Source organism: Chelmon rostratus, chromosome 22 (genome assembly GCF_017976325.1).
Source record: "Chelmon rostratus isolate fCheRos1 chromosome 22, fCheRos1.pri, whole genome shotgun sequence".
NCBI classification, from domain to species: Eukaryota; Metazoa; Chordata; class Actinopteri; order Chaetodontiformes; family Chaetodontidae; genus Chelmon; species Chelmon rostratus.
In genome coordinates, this window is record NC_055679.1 from 10,782,236 (window position 1) to 10,802,058 (window position 19,823).

The following is a 19,823-nucleotide window of genomic DNA, read 5'->3' on the forward strand; positions in this document are numbered from 1 at the left end:
AACACCTTTTCCTTCTCATTCTACATAGTGCAAAATAATGCAATGAATGTATTCGAAACACTAATGGCACAACACGAACGTTACTCATGCACAGTGTCGCTGTACCATGAAGCTGGAATATGGAACAATGATGCAGCTAGAAACTGCCGGTAGAGAGCATTCTGACGAGCTCTGTCTCACGTTTATAACCGGAAAAAAATAATTTAGATTTTCAATATTTCTCTGACTGTTAACCATTTTGGTCACCAAGTATGATATACCTGTTGGACCTTTGTACCTAATGACAGCTTACAGATCTTCAAGGAGCACATGATGATTTACGTGGTGCAAAAGAAACCTGCGCAGAGGAGGTAGCCTGTGGGAAAAAATGAACATCACAAGATGTTCCAAGATGCTTTTTTTTGTCCCGAACAATGTCTTCGATTATCCAAATTATTTAAGTCTCAAGTCACTCCTTGTATGCTTGCATGCAGGCAAAACCGAGCTGTTGTCATGAACACCTCTGAAGGTTAATTTATAACTTGCGAAATAATATTTGGCCGGCTGCTCTCCACAGCTCAGGAATGAAAAGAAAAAGTGCCACACAACATTTAGAGCATATGTAAGAAAATTTACACTCTGTGATTCTGGTACCAAGAAAGTCAGTTGATGCTACGCAGCTTAAATAAAGGAAGTGGAGTCATTGAACACAGCTCAGTTCCTCTAGTTCTTTAGAAAAGCAGCTGTGCTAGTTTTTTCATACATTGAAAATAAACAGAATACAATACTGAGCATCTTGAGTTCAAAACAAAAGCAAACATTAGGGGATGTTAATGTTTCTTCCAGTGCAGGCTTCACAGTAGTCTTATACAGTACAGTTGATCCCCTTATAGCACTTTTTTGTAAAGAAAATAGAGCCATCTTTGAGTTTTACGGATCACCTTAAATGAATGGATTTTGATGGATTTAACAGCAGCTCTTGAAGCCCTGTTGAAGCCCTTACAGCACACTGAGGTCTGACCACGGCGATTTTTTATTTTCACACAAAGTCTCTTATTCTTAAAATGAATACTGATGTCCGAGGTGATGATTGGATTACTCCTTCAGCCTTGAGAACCGTGATCAGGCCAAAACACACACAAAAAAGGTCCAATTTCACAAAGTCACGGTCATACGAGCACAAATCTTTCCTCAGCAATTTGGTCTGAGCCGTCTAGGCCTCTCTCCTCTCAGGGAAGATATTCAGCCCCAGCTCCACCAGCGCCCCAAGCAACATGGTCCACAGTGGTATGCACACAAACGTCAGCTTCACGTCCGCCAGCTTCTCCAGCTTGGCGCACAGCGTCAGGCAGAAGCCCAGCTTGAGCAGCATGGCGGTCAGGTACCAGGCACGCAGGCGCAGGTCCGGGGAGCCGTTGCGTGGGTCGTAGCCAGGCTTGCAGCGGCCTGCCATCTTGATGGCAAGCATGAGGATGAGGATGCCATCAAAGACCCAGACAGGGAGGAAGATGAGGAACCAGTTCCACTGCACCTGGAGGAGGGAGAGGGAGAAGATTATAGCTTCTTCTAGTCTTGGTGAGAAGATGAACTTTATGAATTCTGAGAGTAAACTGTGACTGATCACAGTAAACACTAATTATTTACAGTACATGACTATTAGGATATCTTGATTGTGTTGAACTGATCAGATTCTCAATATGCAGGAGCTGAAAGAAAGGGGGGACTTACAAGAACAGACTGATAAGAATTAAAAGAAAAAAAAAAAACATTTACCTTGCCATCCAGTTTGAGTACGAGCATGATGAGGAAGACCAGGGTGAAGACCCAGGTCAACAGAACCCTCTGAGCCAGAGACATCTCACTGACTGGGGACAGATAAGAGGAGGAAACAGGCAAACAGGACGCTGGACAGAGGAGGTAAGAAACAATCAGACACTCACAATCATGAGCAATGTTCGGTCTAATAAGTAATTTAGCTTAAAAAACTGACATATACGAATAGACAGGACCGCTGAAATAGCTGGTAACGGCACTTTAACTTTGGCTATTGCTAACCACATCAAATAACATGTCACTGCCACTAGCTGGAGTCAATTTTAAATGAAGTTTTTTCATTCATCGTCAGTTAGCTCATGTTACAATGACAGCTAGCATTTAGAGCCCAATAGCATGTAGCTAACGGGTTGGTGTTTTGATTTCAAGACAAAGTCCGACCTACTTCACTGGATTTCTAAGTCGGCGGCCTGCATGTTCGTCCCCCCTTCTGGCGTGCACCAAAATGCATAACGTTTCTTGAAATATTTCAAATAATTATCAACAGACGTGTCCGTTATCGATAACAGACGGGCGTTTTTTTTAGGTCCGTTATCTCTGTTCGTCCCGCCCATCCTGGAAGCCCATTGGTCCTGGTCATGATACGTTTAACCGTAAAGTTCTTGCAAAAGCGCACACTCGTTGTAGGTTGTTCCTGCGCTTCAGAACTACGTCCACTAGAGTTCAGTAAAGTTCTTTCTATGCCTCCCGACGCTTGTGTTTATATGATATGTACCGTGCCACTACATACAACTGCGACACTTTGCTGCCCTATTTTTTTTGTGCCTTCTCATTAATTTGTTCACTTGAATGACATGTAAATCGGCACTTATTTTCCCTTACTCTTTACTAACCGCCAGCGACGTTTATCGGCTTAAAAAGGCCATGGCGCGTTTATACGGGGGTTTACGGGCAGGGGCTGAAGTAGTATTTTTACAGTGAAAGGGAAAAGCTTTCTGCTACTGCTTGAAACATCGTTGAGCGGACACTCAGCATCTCTTCCAGACGTTGTACAGCGCTGGTTAGCCCAGCGCGGCATAAATCTCGTTTTAGAAAGCGCATTTCGGCGGTGTGCGGGGACTCGGAGCAGGCGTCGCCGTCAAGGAGGTAAGGCTGAGCGGCTGTGCGGAGTGTTTGGACAGCGGTTGTCGGGATTTCGGCGTTAGGGTCAGCTGTGTGGGTTCTTTGTGGCTGCCGGTAGCTTAGCTAACTATGTAGCATGATATTAGCTAGCAAGAGAAGGAGGAGGAGGAGGAGGAGGACAGACGGTGTGAAGTGAGCCGTGAAGACTAAAAACACCGTGGCTGCCTCTGTACGGAGGCTAGCTACAATATCAGCAGCCTTTTAACTGTCTCACAGCGCTGCACAGGTCCTGTGCTTTTATGGAGTGAAAACACGCAGTAGCTTTAACTATATAACATTTTGCTATAGTGTACTTGACGACTATAACGTCCCTGACTCACTTGGCACTAAAGCACTTTAAGCCGTTGCATTTTACCCCATCGTACTACACTCCACTCTACTTCTACTCTTTTTCATTGTAAACATTTTAATCCTTCCACTTAAATCCAAAAAGAGCTCGAGCTCTAACTAACCATTATATCCATCAGGGCTGCAATTATTACTTTCATTGTCGATAAATCGATTCGTCGTTTGGTCTGTAAGATGTCAGAAAATTGTGAAAAATCATCTTCATCAAGTCCATCAGCGTTTTCCAAAGCTCAAAATAATATCCTCAAATGTCCTGATTAGTCCTGGACTCAAAGATATTCACCTTACTGTCATAGATGAGTGAAGAAACCAGAAAATATTCACATACAAGAAGTTTTACTAATTGATTAGTAAGACAGTCACCAGTCTTCAGGTAAAAGGGGCAGATGTGCCAATTCACACAGCAGATGCCGTCTTTATAGAAATTGTGACTTGTGTTTAGCCTGTCGTGTGCTAACTAAACTGATCACAAAACAGAGCGTTTCCTGGGTTTCTTCTGCATGATCGCCTGAGGTCGTCGTCCATGAAGTGTGGAAAGCATTGCATGTCTGGAAGGTGTCTTTTTGACGGTCAGATTGCTTGTCTTCCCACACACCTGTGTCAGGATCCAGGTGGCGTACCAGTTTCATAGAGGAAAGCCTGCATTACCGATTAATCTGTCGGACGATTATTTATTTGACCTAGAAAATTTCAAAATGCAGAAGGTGATGTCTTTAAAAAGCTTTTTTTTTGTGCAACCACACTCCAAAATCCAAAGTTCAAACTGTAGAATCACATAAGGTTGAGAAAACCACTAAACCTTTCATTTTAAAGCCTGGAAGCTAAACTCTACTCTTCTGTATCGTGTCACTCCACGTCCACTGAACTCGATGCTCTGCTCTCACTGAATATACATTAATCTCTCATTCTGCTGTATATTCAGTGTGTGGTCGCTCTACCTATCTTGTGTCCAAGAAGTGGAAACTGTTGCAGGCTTCAGCAGGCAGTCAGGCACCCAGTTTGGCAAGCCGTCTGATTATCCAACGTGGTTTGCCTTCCAGCCAGCCTGTCTGTTCCAGTGTCTGACTAACGCTGTCATCACACACCCAGATTTTCCACTGCAATCATAATGTGACCCCTAAATTAACCTTCCTCGCCACCATGAGAGTCCTGTACGACTTTGCAACATGAGTCTACAGCCAGGACAGTCAAATAAACCTCACCATGCATTATTTTTCTGTCAAACTGTTTGTTTATTAAATATGGATTTCCTGTGAATCGGAAAATGTCTGTAAAGGCTGTAAAAGCGGAACAGATCAGACTATATTTGACTGAATATTAAATCCTGACGCCAGCAGAAACGACCAGCTGCAGTGTCATCTACAGCTGCAGCTGAGGTACACCAGTGTTTGGATTGTGGCCAATTATTTACTATTTCTGTTTTACCTGCAGGCAGTCAAGTATGCAGTCAGACATGTATGGCAGCACTGCGTAAAGTGGTATTCAGTGTTTTATTGTTTCTAAAACTCAAACATGTCAACCAGTGCTGCTGTAGCAAACCTCTACTTCCATTCACATCACTTTCGCAGCTTTACGTCTCAGGCAGCGTGGTGACGCTTTTATTCAGAGAGACTTCTAACACGTGATGCAGTAGTTTGTGCCAGTTAACGAAAAAAGCTACAGGCTGACGCTCAAGTTAAAAAATATTGTCAGTGAGATTAGAGATGGTTTTCAGTCTGGTATAAGAAGTCCTGAGTTGCCCTTGAGCAAGGCATTTTAATGTAGTGCAGTGGTAAACAGCAGAAAGCTGTGCTCGCAAAAGCACTCAGCAAAAGTCTGCAAACAGGCACTGTGTTAGCGACTTGTCAACAGATGGGACGTGAGCAACGCAATCACTGTCACTGCGTCTTGCACGTTGACAAGACGGGTGTCGTGTTACGCCCTGCTGGCTCCTACTGGAGACTGCCTGAACACACACCTGCACACACGGACACGCCTCGTGGATGGGACTAAACGGTGTGCGAGCCATTTGAGACACTGATTGTCAGTTAGGCCAGTAGTACTTGTTAGTCAAGCAGAAGTTCTGCAGCGTTCATGACTCGAACGTTAGGCATTGCAGCGTGGTTGTGCGTGTGTTTTTATTTGTATATACATGCATTTGCACAAAGTGAATTGTAGTGGTTGAGTGACTGCCTGATTGAGCGTCTCAGTGTGTGTAATTGTAGCATCCAGAGACCCCAGACTGCTGTCTATTGTCTGACTGGTGCACTCCTTTGTATTCCTTTGCATCATTTGTTCTCTCTGTCTTTCTCTCTTTGTACTTATTCTCTCCCTCATGCCCCCTTTCTCTCTCAGTCTGTCTGTCTCTTTGAGGTGCTCTCAGACGATGCTGTGTGCATTGTGCAGCTTGAATCTGCCTGCAGAGCTGGTTACATCATCAGCTGCAATACAGTTACATCACACACTAGACTGCCACATCTTCTCATGTTAGAGCTGCAGAGTAACCTGCAGCGCAGTCACGTATGTCATAGGAAAGGAGTCGTTGCAGTATTGAGCGCGAGCAGAAAGGTTACAGAGAAAGGTCAAGTGGCTGTGCAGTCGCAGGGGAAGTGCCTCGTTACGAGCTCAGCCGTGCTGCGGTGGAATGACAGGTTGTGTTAATGATAACGTGGGAATTGTGTGGTAGGATGAGCCATTGCTGCGCAGGTTCTAAGTCTATGAAAGCAAGTGTTACAGTCAGGATGGGAAGTCTACACCAGGTGTATTGTGACTCTGTTTGTATCATACAGACACAGGCCTTTTTAGCAGGAGGCATTTTGACGTGTCGCAGTAGGAAAAAGCACAGATGTGAATAATAAAGTTCGCGATGGCTATATTCCATATAGCTGCATCAGTTTTCAGAGCCTTGGTACTGCAGTACGCGCCGGGTCACTGTCACAGCTCACTGGGACACATGAGTAGAACAGTCACAGTTAATGTAATCAGTAACACCTGTGCTTTTCCTGCCTGCATGACTGCTGTGAAAAAGACCCATCGATACACGCTTGTAGGGATCAGTAGGTCAGATGGCGGCCATGTGCCTTGGACAGATATGCTTTTTCCTAATGCAGGTGTTTTTGAATTATTGTGGCTGATTTGGCGCATTGAGCATGGGTGTTTAGAGCCTTTAATCTTGGCCTTATTTGGGTTATATTTGACTATTTTTGAAAAAATGCTCCATATTATCAAAGCCAATATGATACTAACCCTGCTGCATTTTTGAACTCCTCATTGGTTGCTGCAAAGCTAATCATTTAGCTACATAATGCAACTTGCTCCTGCGTGTTTCACTAAAGGCTGATTTTAAGGCCTGAGCGACGGTGCACTTATATGGAAATTCTTTCATTAATTCTGTGAAAACCGTCCAAGCGCCAACACAACAGAGGTGGGGGCCAGCGCCACAGGGGCCACAATCTCTACCTGTGGACGCATTTCTACCATTGCATGGAATATACCGACATATCGCCTAACCTAGTGATGTGACGAGGTCATGCTGAGCAGCTTTGCCCTGAGGAAAACAGTGTGACTTTGAGTTTCAGGTTACCTGCCTTGTTAGCCTGTCATTATCAGGAATGCCTTTCTGCAGGATAATTGATGATGGCAAAGAAGACATGTTAGGAATGATTATGATGATAAAACAGAAAGATGATGATGGTAGTCGGTCTCCTAACTTTCCACAAGAGCTACGCTGTCAGGGTTAGAAACTTGACTACTGGGATCCTTTCTGCCTGATGTTATTTGTTAATGTTTCTAAGAAATCATACTGAGTGTGCATGTGCGTGTGCATGTGTTTGTGTTTGAAGCTCAGCAAGAGACACATGCTGCTTTTAAGCCTCTTTATGCAGCCTCATCATGCGGACACCAGCCAAAGCCCAAATTACACATTGCACAGAACACACACACACACACACACACACACACACACGCACCCACACACTGCTGTCGTTGCTTTGAATCTCACAGTCTTGACCGTCTCTCTCTCTTGCTTTCTTTGTTTTCCAAATGTGCAGCTCCCCTAATTTGACTGTGAGGACGAAACACCAGTCAGCTACACGGCCTGACTAGAGGTGAGCCCTCTGTGTGCGTGTGTGTGTGTTTACTAGTTTGCAACCTCCCCCCTCCCCCCACAACTCCACATTTTTTCTTTTTGAAGCGCTGCATGCTTCAACAACCCCTGTTCTGTTGCTGTGAGGGTGTCAGCTAGTCAGTCTACACACACACACACACATATCAGTGACCCTGTTCAGACAGCAACAGTAGTTCATGAGTACTGTTCAGCATGTCTGCAAGAGAAATGGAAAAACAAGAGAATGTGAAAAAAAGGACATACTTCCCCTCAGAGGAGAGCGTTTCTTTAGTTTCTGTCTGTCTGTGTGCCTGTGTGTGTGTGTGTGTGTGTGTGTGTGTGTGTGTGTGTGTGTTAAAGTGAAGCCACTCTACAATCAGCAGAAGTGTGTGTGCACGCGTTCGTACGACTCACTGGTTTTCTATGCAGCAAATGTGCACACAGACACAGAGGTTCCCCATGCTCCTACTACATGCTATCAGCTTGTCCACCAGTGTGTTGCATTTTCACACATTTAGCCAAACTGCCTAATGTGAGACACAAATATAAGATGATTCAGCTGGGGAACAGACTTGTGACTGCACAGCGGCTCGCTAGAAAGATCTTTAACTGAGATATGTTGCTTGGACGTCCCTGGGTCAGGGTTTTTCAGAACAGGTTAGAGTGTGATATTTATGATGCTTAACACTTATGTGTAAGAGTGTGCACGGTTATGTTAAACGACTGTTATCTATACAAGGGGGCACGTTTAAAGGCTGTGTTTGCTGTGTGAATTAGGTGAGCTTGAATACAAGGTTCCTTTCAGGTTTTATTGTTCATTACATGATGATTTAACGTCTACACTTTCTAGCGAAATGCCTGTAATTTCTGATGCGTTCCTCTAGATGGCTTATCATAAAACATCTGAGCTGTGTAGGAAGTTTTGTTTTTCTTTGCTGCAGCACATGTAGCCTGATTTGAACCCCAAATTGGTCGCCCTGACTAATTTCAGAATCCAAGTGTTAAGTGTTTGTCCTTTCACATTCAGTTTATGGGGCGATTAATAGCTGGAATGATCAGTGATCTGGCTGATTGGATGGATTTCCATCTTGTCAAAATATTTTGGTCGGCTGTCTTGCAGTTTGGAGGACTTCCACAGTCTGATTTTCCTCACAACTGCTGTCAAAACATTAGCTAGAAACTGTGGTGAGTTTGTTTGAATATTATTGGATTAGCAGCAGTCTTGACTGAGACTCTGCTGTGATATAAAACTGAACTTTGCTGCAGAACAGACACCATATTGTCTGACTCTTCCAGCCATCTGCAGCTCCACATTTTTCTGTTTTTTCCCACTTATAGTCAAATTGCACATAGTATCACCTCCTTTCTCTTTTTGTTACCCTTGTTAAGGACGTCTTGTTTGAATAAACTTTATTGGAAGTGCCAATAAACAAAGTCAGTCAGGGGGTTATGCTCTTGTCTGACAAATGTTTCACCATGACAGCTGTATTTTTGGTGTCTTATAAGTCCATGGAGGTTTTGTGTGTGCGTGTGTGTGTTGCCATATGATCAAGCCCCATATAGGTCAAGCGTTGGTGTTACTTGAGATTGTCAGGGATTCACCCTACATCATGGAAAACCTGCTCCGCCGTCCCCCCACCACCCCTCCGTGTCACACGTTCACTCTCAGAATCCCCCTGACACCTTCGACCCTTCATCATCAGTTGCGCAGCGTCGTATTTCCTGTAGGCATCCAAACACACACACACACACTTACTTAAAAACACACACACACGTGCCTCCCTCGGCCCAGCTCAGAGATGTAACCTGCGCCCGTCATGAAATATAGAGCACCCAGAGAGAGGGGGAGCGGCTAGTCTTACACATCACGAGCTCCCAGACTCATGAAGGAGGTCTCCTCATGTGCCCATAGAAGCAACACACTGATAGAAAACCAGCAGTTCTGAGAAAGCTGGGATTCTCTGCTTTGTTGCAGCCGCCGGTGATGGCTTTTCTGTTAGTTGTGGCGGCCATGAAAGTCGCCCACCTGTCAGCTGAGCGTGAGCCTTGTCACAGCCATCTGAGCTTTCCTGCCGTCCATACTGAAAGAAAATGAGTCCTGCCACATGAACCCTCCCTCCACCCTAAATTTAAAACCTAAGGTGACTCATTTCCGAGTTTATCCAGCTCGTAGAACCTCAGATGCTGCTGCAGTGTACGTATACGGTTACACATCACAAGGTTTAGGAAACGTACACTGCACTGACTGACCTTAATGTGTTTCTTCTCTGCTCCGCTGAACTTAAGATACTTCTATAGAGACAATGTCCTACTTTTATGGCTAATTGAGAAAAGTAAGCCCCTGTGTTGTCAGAATATTTTTGATTAAAGTACCATCAAGCCTCAGAAAGCCATGACAGTCAGTGCTTGAGATCTGTGGGATTATGGCTTGAGAGTATTTTATCGAATCAGAATCAGTAGCAAATTGTCTCACTTTCCCTGTTTTCCCAATCTGAAGCTTTTAAGTTTAAATTTCCCACAGGTGGTAAGCGTCCTCGCCTCATATAGGATGCAAGTCAGATCTCTGGTTGTGTATCGAGTCGATGTCTGACTCCTGTATCCGTTTCTGATTACATGTGTACACCCTGTACCCCACCTAATCCTCAGAGCCCCACAACCCTCCAGCGGGTTTGAAAGGAAAAAAAATAACATTTGTTATAGGCAGAAACTGTAAAAGCAGAACTTATCATCAGATTTTCAAATTTCTGATGATCCTTGAATGACTCATGTGGCAAACACTTTCATCAAGAAACGTAATCAAATCTCAGGCTTTGTCAGTTAGATTATCTCAGTGACCGCCTGAACATGTGGTAAATTGTGCTTTGCTAGTAAAGAAGAGAGAAGTTCACCAAGAGATCCATTAGAGTCAGAGCTTCGTAAATGAGGTCATTTGCAATAATGTGAGACATTAAGAGATGCAAGAGGTGTGTGTGAGTGTGTGTGTGTACGTGTGTGTGTGTTCATCTCAGAGAGCAGAGAGAGTAGCTATTAAGTGCCAGATTAAAAAGTCAGAGGGTGGCAGGTTGCATAACCAATTAAATTGAAAGTTAGGAGAACCATAATAAAAAAATTCTCCTCACACAGACACACAACTTCCACATACACACCCATTTTCCATTAGACACACTCATCAACACCCACAAACTCACCACAACCTCACTGTCGACACTCATTTAGCTGTCGTAATTGTGTGTGTGTTTGTTTTCTGGAAGGCACTGATGGACTGAGAGGTTCAGATGCTAATTTACTGAGTATGTGTACACACAAACACAGACACACATCGATGGCAAAATGTCAGAAACGACACTGGGTTCCTCATCGACTGTGGATGTGAGCGTCAGTCCAAATGTCTCGAACGATTTCTGTACTGGACTGTGTCCTCGTTAGTGCTGCTGTTATGATGGAGTCTGTGCTAAAATACTGACCACTGGTATTTACACACTAAAAATGATTGGGTTGTTGGTTTTCCATCGGGTTATTGGCCCGTACGAGTACATTGTTGCTTTGACCTACTTCACATTTTGGTCAATGCCAGAAAAGAATTGAACATTAGGAGTGTGAGGGATCTCAGCTGCACAAGGCAAAAACAAATATAGACGTAAACTAGCTTTGAGGCACACAATAAGTGTACACAGTGTCTATAATAGAAATATATATAGAATAGAAATAATAAAAATTAGTTTTTGCGTCATCCAATAACATTTGAGGTCTTCACTGGAAAAACCTTAAGATGGTTAAACAATGTGGTTTCATCTTTATTCTCTCTTTCAAATGAATTATGGGTTGAGAAAATTCTCCTGCTTCTTAAGATAAACTATTTAAAAACATTCTTGGATTAGCTGGAAAATGTGTCATCACAAAGCTGAAAACATACAAGCATTGACTATTTAGAGCTACATAAACATCTACTTTCAGAGTGTCGTACTGATACTTTTAAGTGAAGGATCTGAATATTTCCTCCATGACTGGAAAACACAATTATTTCCTCCATGACTGGAAAACACACACACACACACGCACAAGCACACCCAAAGAGTGCATTCAAATCTCCACCTTCCTCTGCCACTGACACTCATTCACATCAACATTCATGCAGTAGCTGCAGGAGGCATATGGCTAATATGCTACACCAACCATTTCCTGCTCACACAAAGATGCACGGGCATGCACACACACACACACACTGTCACAGGCACAAAAAGCCCTCACAGAAATTGTGGCCTACATAATACACACTGTCTTACTTGACCACTCTCTCTTTCTTTCTGGGTCAGTTCAGACAGACCACTGGTCAGGCAGACTTGGCACTTGTGTGTCTGTGTGTTACTGTGTGTGTGTGTGTGTGTGTGTGTTACTGTGTGTGGTTGTTATCGATTTTGTTAAATTCTTTGAGAGCTTTGTAATGGGGTGCATTTGTGAATGGCGCTTCTTGTTGACATGAGCTATACCCAGAGTTACTGGTGTGAAAATGAATAAAAACATTTTTGGGACAAACACATTACAGCCTCTTAAAATATATGATGCCGGGTTAGAAATGTGGGCTCAAATGTGGGAGGTTCACAGGAAAACATTGTCCCTCAGCTGTTTTCTTCTCAAGGTCTGTGAATCCTGTGACCAGAATATACATACTCTGTGTGTGTGTGTGTGTGTGTTGTCTAGGCTCTGTTCATTCTAGCAAACCACAGTGTATTTTGGGAACACTGTGCATGTGTGGTTTTGGGAAAAAAAGCATGTTAGGAAAGAACTCCCAGCCTATTTCTTCTTGTTGTTTTCCAGCATAAATAATAACCCAGCAGCTCTCATCTAATCCCGTCTATGAAGCCGTATTAGGCAATAGTACATGTCTGTGTGTGTTTTTGTCTGATAATGTGTGTGAATCAGTGCTGGCATCACACCGAGGTATGGTGGAGGGATTTTGAGGCTTTGAACTGGGTGGATCTGCCTGTTTTTCTTATATGTGGATGGAGGGTTTGAAGTCTTAACGCTGCCAGAGAGTCGAAGAGTTAAAAACAGAAGACGCTGCTGTTTGTGGTCCAGCCTCACTAATGATGGGGTGTCATTCTCATAGGTTTGTCTGTCTAAGTGTCTGTTTTTATTCTGTCCTCGTCATGCTTACCATTGTTGTTCTGTGCTTGTGCAATCCGACACTTTGCTTGCAACAGGAGTTGTTAGCAGTTGTTGCTGTACAGTAATTGGACACCAAGCCATTTTGATTGTGCTCTTAACACTGATGTTGGTCTGATCTCAAATTATGTTATGTAACATCAAATTACAGAACCCTCACAAGAGTGAAATATATAAACTATAGTTTTAATGCACCTGATCTCCTCTTCCCCTCTTTAAGGGGAATAAAATTCAAAGAACAAAGTAGTTCTGCAGGCAATCATCGTTTAACTTTCTCTGGCTCAGCTCCCCAAATGTGATGATTTACTGCCTCTCTCTGTTTTGTGTTATTGTAAATTGAAAATATTTTTGGAGGAATATTTATTGAATAAAATAAGCAACACATCTCTGAAATAGGCTCCATGTCAAGCTGCATAAGCAATTTTGTCAGTTCATTGTTTGTATATGAAAGTCACCAAAATCCCTTTTAGATTAATCTTTACACTCTGATTGATGCGTTATTACACACACACACAGGTAAATAGAGAAACCTATACATGCAATTGATGTGGTGCTGGGTCGCCGCAGCGCAGCACCCTGAGTGGTGAGGGTTAGAAAAAAAATATGTTAGGGAAGAACTCCCAGCCCCTTCCCTTTTTGTTTTTTTTCAGGACCCAGCAGCTAATCCTGTCTATGAAGCCGTATTAGGCAATAGAAGGTGTCTATGTGTTTATGTTTTTGTCTAATAACATGTGTGAATCAGTGCTGGCATCACAACGAGGCATGATGGAGGTGCATTATGGTGTTAGCTGCCTTGATTTGCACAACAGTCAAGTAAACTCGTGAAGATTTAGCAGACTCCGGAGCTGTGCACTGTTCTACTGTGCAGCAACACCTTTGTGGAAGAGTCAACAGAAGGAAACCTTTCTTGCGTCCTCACCACAAAATTCAGTATCAGAAGTTTGCAAAGGAACAACAAACTTGATGCATTTTGGAAACAAGTCCTGTGGACTGACAAAGTTAAAATAGAACCTTTTGGCCTCAATGAGCAAAAGTATATTTGGAGAAGGGGTGCAGGATTTCATGAAAAGAACACCTCTCCAATTGTAAAGCACGGGGGTGGATCGATCATGCTTTGGGCTCGTGTTGCAGCTGGTGGCACGGGGTGCATTTTACTGCTAGAGGGAAGAATGGATTCAATTAAATACCAGCAAATTCTGGAAACATCAGTCTGGAAAAAATTTGAAGATGAAAACGAGAACGACTTCTTGAGCAGGATAATGATCCTAAATCACCTCAAAATCCAAAATGACAAACTAAAGAGGACCAAGCTGAAGGTTTTGAAGTGGCCCTCACACTCCCCCCAACCTAAACATCATCAAAAGTCTATGGATAGACCTCAACAGGGCAGAGCATGCAGAACAAAAGGGGGTTTTAACAAGTACTGATCATGCACAAAAATGTATGTGGTACAAGGCACAAAAAGGCACAAAAGGCTATAAAAGACAGATATAAAAAAGTAATCTAGCTTGAAATATTAAATGTGTCATCTTAAACATGTTTTAATGTGGCTATTTTAAATCCTTGTCGTTGCAGAGCTGAATAGTTTGAGGTGAATGTGAGTTTAAGATGGGCATGTTACACACATGTTTGTGTGTGCCCGTGCGTGTGCATGTGCGTGTGTGTGTGTGTGTGAGTGAGTAAGTGAGATATATACTGTGAGCTCCTCCTCTCTCTCTTTGTTTATGTTAGCAGATGACGTGCAGAGAAAACTTTTCTTGCTTTCTCACGCTCTGTATAGTGTTTGCTCTTTACATTCAACCCATCCATTATTCCTGTCTTTCACTGCCTGTGACTTTTCTCTTGAAGTCCTTTATTGACTTTATTGTGAAAGCACTGCACCTAAAAAGAACAAACCAGCATAAACCATGCCGTCTTTAAGTTCAGATATGCTTCTATTTGCATGTTCAGCAACAAGCAGTTGTATCATGCGCTGTGTGTCAAGTGTGGTTCAGCAGTGGAGGATGGAGGGAGGAGCGGTGATCATTATCGTAGACAGCAGCAGACAAGAGACTTTCTTCCTGTTGCTAAAAATGTCTCTTGCCTCTGCGGCAAAATGTACACACACACACACACACGTTGACTTCAGTCACAGGGGACATTATAGAGACCTGGGTGTCATTTCCTAGAGACATACCCTAACCCTTAACCAAAAAAATCTGTTTTTTCCCCAATTGGTCACATAACTTTTGTCCCCAGTTAGTCTTGAGTCTGAAGTCGGTCCCTAAAAGCAGGCTGGGTCAGGACAAACACACATGCACACACATGCATATACACGCATGCCTCTGCTACTTGATGAGCAGCATGCGTGCAGCATTTACAGTTATAGGAACTGTGTTGTTTGCAGTTTTATGCATCAGTCAGCTTGTGGTTTTTGTGTGTGTGTGTGTGTGTGTGTGTGTGTGTGTGTGTGTGTGTGTGTGTGTGTGTGTGTGTGTGTGTGTGTGTGTGTGTGTGTGTGTGTGTGTGTGTGTGTGTGTGTGTGTGTGTGTGTGTGTGTGTGTGCGCACTAGCAGACGCCTGTGCTTGACGTAGAAACCATTCACGCTTGCTTCAAGAGTAGCAAATTTTCTCTCCTTCCTGCTTTTGAGCTTCTCACATTCTTGACACACTGAGCTTGGACTTGCTCCATGGCGGCTTTGAACATGAGGACTTGACATAAAAACACACCCTTGCACACTATTACTCCCCTGTTTGTTTTAGATGGTGACACATACTATAAAGTGTTGTGGTTTGGCTGTGGGCAAATTAGCGGCAGTAAGATCTCACGCACATTTTCTTTCAAGATAAGCCATCATCAGCTGAATGTCTCTAAAAAAGAAAAAAAAAAAGAAATCTTCTAAGTAGAGGTCCAAACCCAAAAAAGACCCAGAAATGCACTGCCCAGAACTGAACCGGACCCACCTGTTATTGGAAAGCTGGGAGCTGGACCCATGCAAAACTGAGAAAAGTCGGATCCTATTCCATCCAGGAGATGCAGACCCGATCATTACCGATTTCACAGCTAACTGCTACTAACAAGTTAACTGTGCCTTCTCCACGGTGTCTGGCTGGCCGTGACACATAATCCAGCCTCCTTGCAAAGGATAAAATACATCCAGGTCTTCTGTTATTCTTCTCTTGCTGATTGAAACATCATGACTAATCCACCCACTATTTCAGCTGCTGTCACAGTGACAGATGACAAACGCGACTCGTGCAGAATCGACTTTTCAGATTTGTTGCATCTAGCAAAATGAATACAACGTCTACTGTTTGCCCTTTTGTAATTTAATTGGAAGGATGATACATAATGATTTGGAAATGCGGGCATCAGGGAGGGACTGCCCTGCAGACTGGTTCTGGCAGCACAGACAAGCCTTCACGTGCAAAGCAGGATGTCTTAACTTTGCTGCGTCAGATTAAAGGTTTTCATTTCATGGGACTGACTAATATTTCCTGATAACCAAGAAAGCCAAAGAGAATACTGTCTTTGCCCCCAGAGTCTGCCTGGCCTGAAGCCGCTGCCCTCCATCACTCTCCATCTATCTGCTCCTCCATCCCTCCCACTCACACAGCAGGACAACGCTGCACTTATGTAACAGAGAAACAGAAAAGAGACTGAAAGACAGAGGGGTAAGGAAGGGAGGCAGAGACTGAGAGAAGAGGGAAGGAGGGTGGCTAACCACCAAGCTTCCATGTTTTCCACTTTACAACTTCTTATAAACCACATCGTCTTCTCCTCGTCTTCCTCTTCCACCTCCACCAACCAGAGGAGGTTTCTGCTTTTAATGTTTAACCTACATCAGCAGCCAACATAGCTACAGCCCTCATATTAATACAGAGTATGCCTCAAAAGCAGTGCCTCTCAGACATGAACATTAAGAGGATTTAAATGAGGAAATAATAGCGCCTTATTGTTGTTCTCAGTGTCCGCTTTGATGCTCCGGATTGTTGACACGGATCCAATAAAACTGTCTGCTCCGGCTCTTTTTTTTAACCACAACAAACAAGCTCACGTCACCTTATCACCAGGAGATCCTGTTTCAAAGACAACCTCCTGGAATAACACACAGTCTGTAGCACTGACACACTGCAGGCCTAAAGCACACTCTGAACATTGATCACAGATTTATTCTGGCTCTCTGTGAACCTCCTATCATCAGTGTCCCAGAGATCAGAAATAGAATAGAAAGCCTTTAATGTCATTATACAGAATATTATGAAATTAGGTGCACTACTACTGATCAGTGCAATAAAAAGACACAAAAGAAACATAAACAACACAACCTGAGCAAACAAACACCCACAGCCAACAACAAAGCTTCTAAAAGAAGCTATGTAAACAAATATGCTGTAATTTTGTACTAGAATAGATGTAATTATTGCCCTAGAATAAATGTAGTTATCGCTCTAGTATAAGTATAATTATTGCACAAGAAAGACAGTCGTCATGTTGCAAGTTAAGTGTGCTTACAGCCCAGGGCAGGACACCGTCCTTACGTTCAGACCAGGAGAGGCCCCCCAGAGAAGTGGGTTCCCAGGAACTTGAAGGTGGAAGTGATGATTTCCTTTGTTCCTTTGTCACACTGTCAATTTCTTCACTGTAGGTTGCATCATGATACAGTGTTACTGTATAGCAATTGTTTGGACAATGATGCAGTATTTTACTGAAATGCCACGATACAAGTTTGATTCCATGTGTTTCAGGGGCCATGCATCCGTATGAGGTGGTATCATATCTCCACTTGACACAGTTACATGATGACTGGGATAGCCGAGTGTATTAGCTGTCCTGACAGTCACAAACATGAACAGTCAGTAACAGGTTTTAAAAGCCGAGAGGAGGGAGGCGAGTTTAAAGAGACAGTCGGTTCCCAGCCGTCCAACAGGGCTGTCAATGTAAACAGAAAGTCATCCCTCATTCTCTCGCTGCCTGGTTGATCGTGACCTCCCTTCACACACAGCAAACAATAAGGTTATTTTGCTTTTTTCTGACTCACACTTCATCCTTGTGGTGAACAGTTTTGTTGTTGGGGCTGAGATTAACTTTTGTTTACTCCCAGCAGCAGCACAGCCCTACCAGGAGTTGTACCTTATACCTGCAGCTCATAAGTTTAACTGTAGGCCGACTTTTCCCCTCCTCTGTAGACCGACTTGTCCCCTCTTCTGAAGACCGACTTGTCTCCTCCTGAGATGAGTGCAACCACATTGGTGTCGTCCACCAACTTGATGATGGTGTTTGCTGGGTGTGTTGGAGGGCAGCCACAGGTGTACAGAGCTCTCGAGGAGAGCCGGTGCTGAGCATGAGGGTGCAGAGAGGCAGGGGCTTTATCCAGGTAGGAAGGGTTGAAGTGCAAGTCAGACAGTTTGCAGACAAGTATGTCTGGAATGATTGCATTGAATGCCGAGCTATAGTTTATGAAGAGCACGCTTGCATAACTGCCCTGGTGTTCTAAGTGGCTCAGCGCAGTGTGAAGAGCTGTGGCGATGTTGTCTTCTGTGGACTAATTTGCTCTGTAAGCAAACTGGTGTGCATCAAGGGTGGGAGGCTGACTTTGATGTGCTGTCTGACTGGTCTCGACGTAATGTGCTTGACAAACAAAAACACACAGAAGGCACAGAGTTGTACATCCGTGAGCGGCTGCATCCATGCATGCCGCGATCTTGCAGTAGTATTGATAGATGATGAGTATTGATTATCAAATGATAGTAATACAACATGGTTTATTTTGGTGCTGGTCAGCCATGGATATCTTATTTACACGATATTTTTGTTACATTTCTGTGTTATGTTCTTTATTTATGTCATACAATATTTTGTGGATATAAAGAAGGTTTAAGGTGAAAATAAATTAAATAATTGACCTCAAAAACTCAAGCTTGCCAAAACTATCCGAGGTCAGCTTGCTTGCTTTTCTTAGATCTTTCAACTGCATCAAAAGATCTATCAAAAGATATAAAAATAATCTTGTCTCTGAAGGTAAAAGCTTGTAGCTGGAATTTTCTTCTGCTGTGTGTAATTTATTCATCCCATTCTTGCATTTACACCCAGCCTTTAAATCAGTACGTCTTAGTTGCTAATCAGCACTGACGACCACAAACATTGTTTTTTATATAATTTGACAGTTTGGGAAATATGCTTATTTGCTGATTATCTGAGGGGATTTTGTTACTTTTGGACAGAGCGAGGCTAGCTGTTTCCTGCTGTATCTTTATGCTAGTGTGAGATAAGCTAATGGCTGCTGGCTTGGTGCTACATAGCGCATATATATGTGCACACATTCACATTAACACACCTTATGCATTTTGTCACTTCATTGTTGTGAACATCAGTTTCGATGTGTGTGTTCAGCAGCACTATGTCTTGTCATTACTGCACTTGTCAATTTGAACTGTGTGTGTCTCTGCATGAGTGTGTGTGTTTATGAGCTTGTCTTTCCAAGCCAATCACCCACACGCCCAAACCACTGCAAGGGATCCAACAGCCGTTCCCAAAATCTTTCCCGGAAAATGTGTGCGTGCATGTGAGTGTGTATACGTGTGTGTGTGCATGTGTGTGTCACAATGTGAATCAGTGGCACAACCAGCTCTAACCACCACTATTAGAGTGCTAATTGTTACCAGCCTAGCTCATAGAGAGACTGTGTTTGTTTATGTTGTGAGATGGGTGTCATGGGCGACTACATGTAAGTGACTGATCTTATTACTAATATGTTTGTGTGTGATTCATGAGCAGAAAGATTAGAAGAAGAAGAAGAGACATAAATTGTGTCTGTGTTTTTACGTAGGAGGAAGGGCAAAGTGAACGCCTTCACACAAATCTGCATAATGTGTTTGTGTGTAGTTTTGTGTGTGTGTGTGTCTTCCCCTCCCTCTCTCCTTCGTCAGTGGCCATGACACACCTCCCTACCAGGTACATAGACCTCAGTCCTCTCTCTCTCTCTCCTCATTACGCCGTCACTCACGCTGCTCTCTGTCTCTCTCTCTCGCTATGTGTTTTCAGTCTAAGATGCCCTAGGCCGGGAGAAGGGACATGTAAATGGCTTCCAAAGTAAAAGATGCTGTGGTGTGGTACCAGAAAAAGGTAAGACGCTGTACATTTTTAGCATTTGCACGCTGGCTTGGTTTTTGCATGTCACAAAATTAGAAAAAACTTTATTAAAATGCCTGGACTGGTTGTGTTTTTCTACATTTTGCAGCGTACTTCTCTAAAAAATTCATACCCCATGAGATATTTAAAAGGATAACACAAGGTTGAATTGTACTGCTACAT

At 43.3% G+C, this 19,823-nt stretch overlaps 2 protein-coding genes across 6 annotated transcripts in view; one reads left to right on the forward strand and one right to left on the reverse strand.

Moving 5' to 3' along the window:
* On the reverse strand, nucleotides 1-2,335 carry LOC121625882 (transmembrane protein 60-like). Its single transcript, XM_041964197.1, has 3 exons — nucleotides 2,198-2,335; nucleotides 1,753-1,883; nucleotides 1-1,510 (listed from the first exon to the last, which is right to left on the reverse strand). Exons 2-3 carry the CDS (start codon nucleotides 1,834-1,836, stop codon nucleotides 1,193-1,195), a joined length of 402 nt encoding a protein of 133 aa, XP_041820131.1. The 5' UTR covers nucleotides 1,837-1,883; nucleotides 2,198-2,335; the 3' UTR covers nucleotides 1-1,192.
* Nucleotides 2,336-2,760: 425 nt separating this feature from the next.
* LOC121625638 (protein PHTF2-like) overlaps nucleotides 2,761-19,823 on the forward strand; it is a 43,740-nt gene continuing 26,677 nt past the window's right edge. For 4 of the 5 annotated variants that reach the window (XM_041963802.1, XM_041963805.1, XM_041963806.1 and 1 more), the window contains exons 1-3: nucleotides 2,765-2,898; nucleotides 7,311-7,367; nucleotides 19,554-19,634. In XM_041963802.1, coding sequence (XP_041819736.1) covers nucleotides 19,590-19,634 — 45 coding nt within the window. In that variant the 5' untranslated portion in view covers nucleotides 2,765-2,898; nucleotides 7,311-7,367; nucleotides 19,554-19,589. Of the gene's footprint in view, nucleotides 2,899-7,310; nucleotides 7,368-19,553; nucleotides 19,635-19,823 lie in introns of all 5 variants that reach the window. The other variant, XM_041963803.1, reaches the window with a different exon arrangement.

Bases quoted from the DNA above. Each gene is read 5' to 3' on its own strand.
- LOC121625882 (XM_041964197.1), bottom strand. From the start codon at position 1,836: ATGTCTCTGGCTCAGAGGGTTCTGTTGACCTGGGTCTTCACCCTGGTC. The intron at 1,511-1,752 runs GTAAATGTTTTT...TCCCTCCTCCAG, and splicing joins TACTCAAACTGGATGGCAAG to GTGCAGTGGAACTGGTTCCT.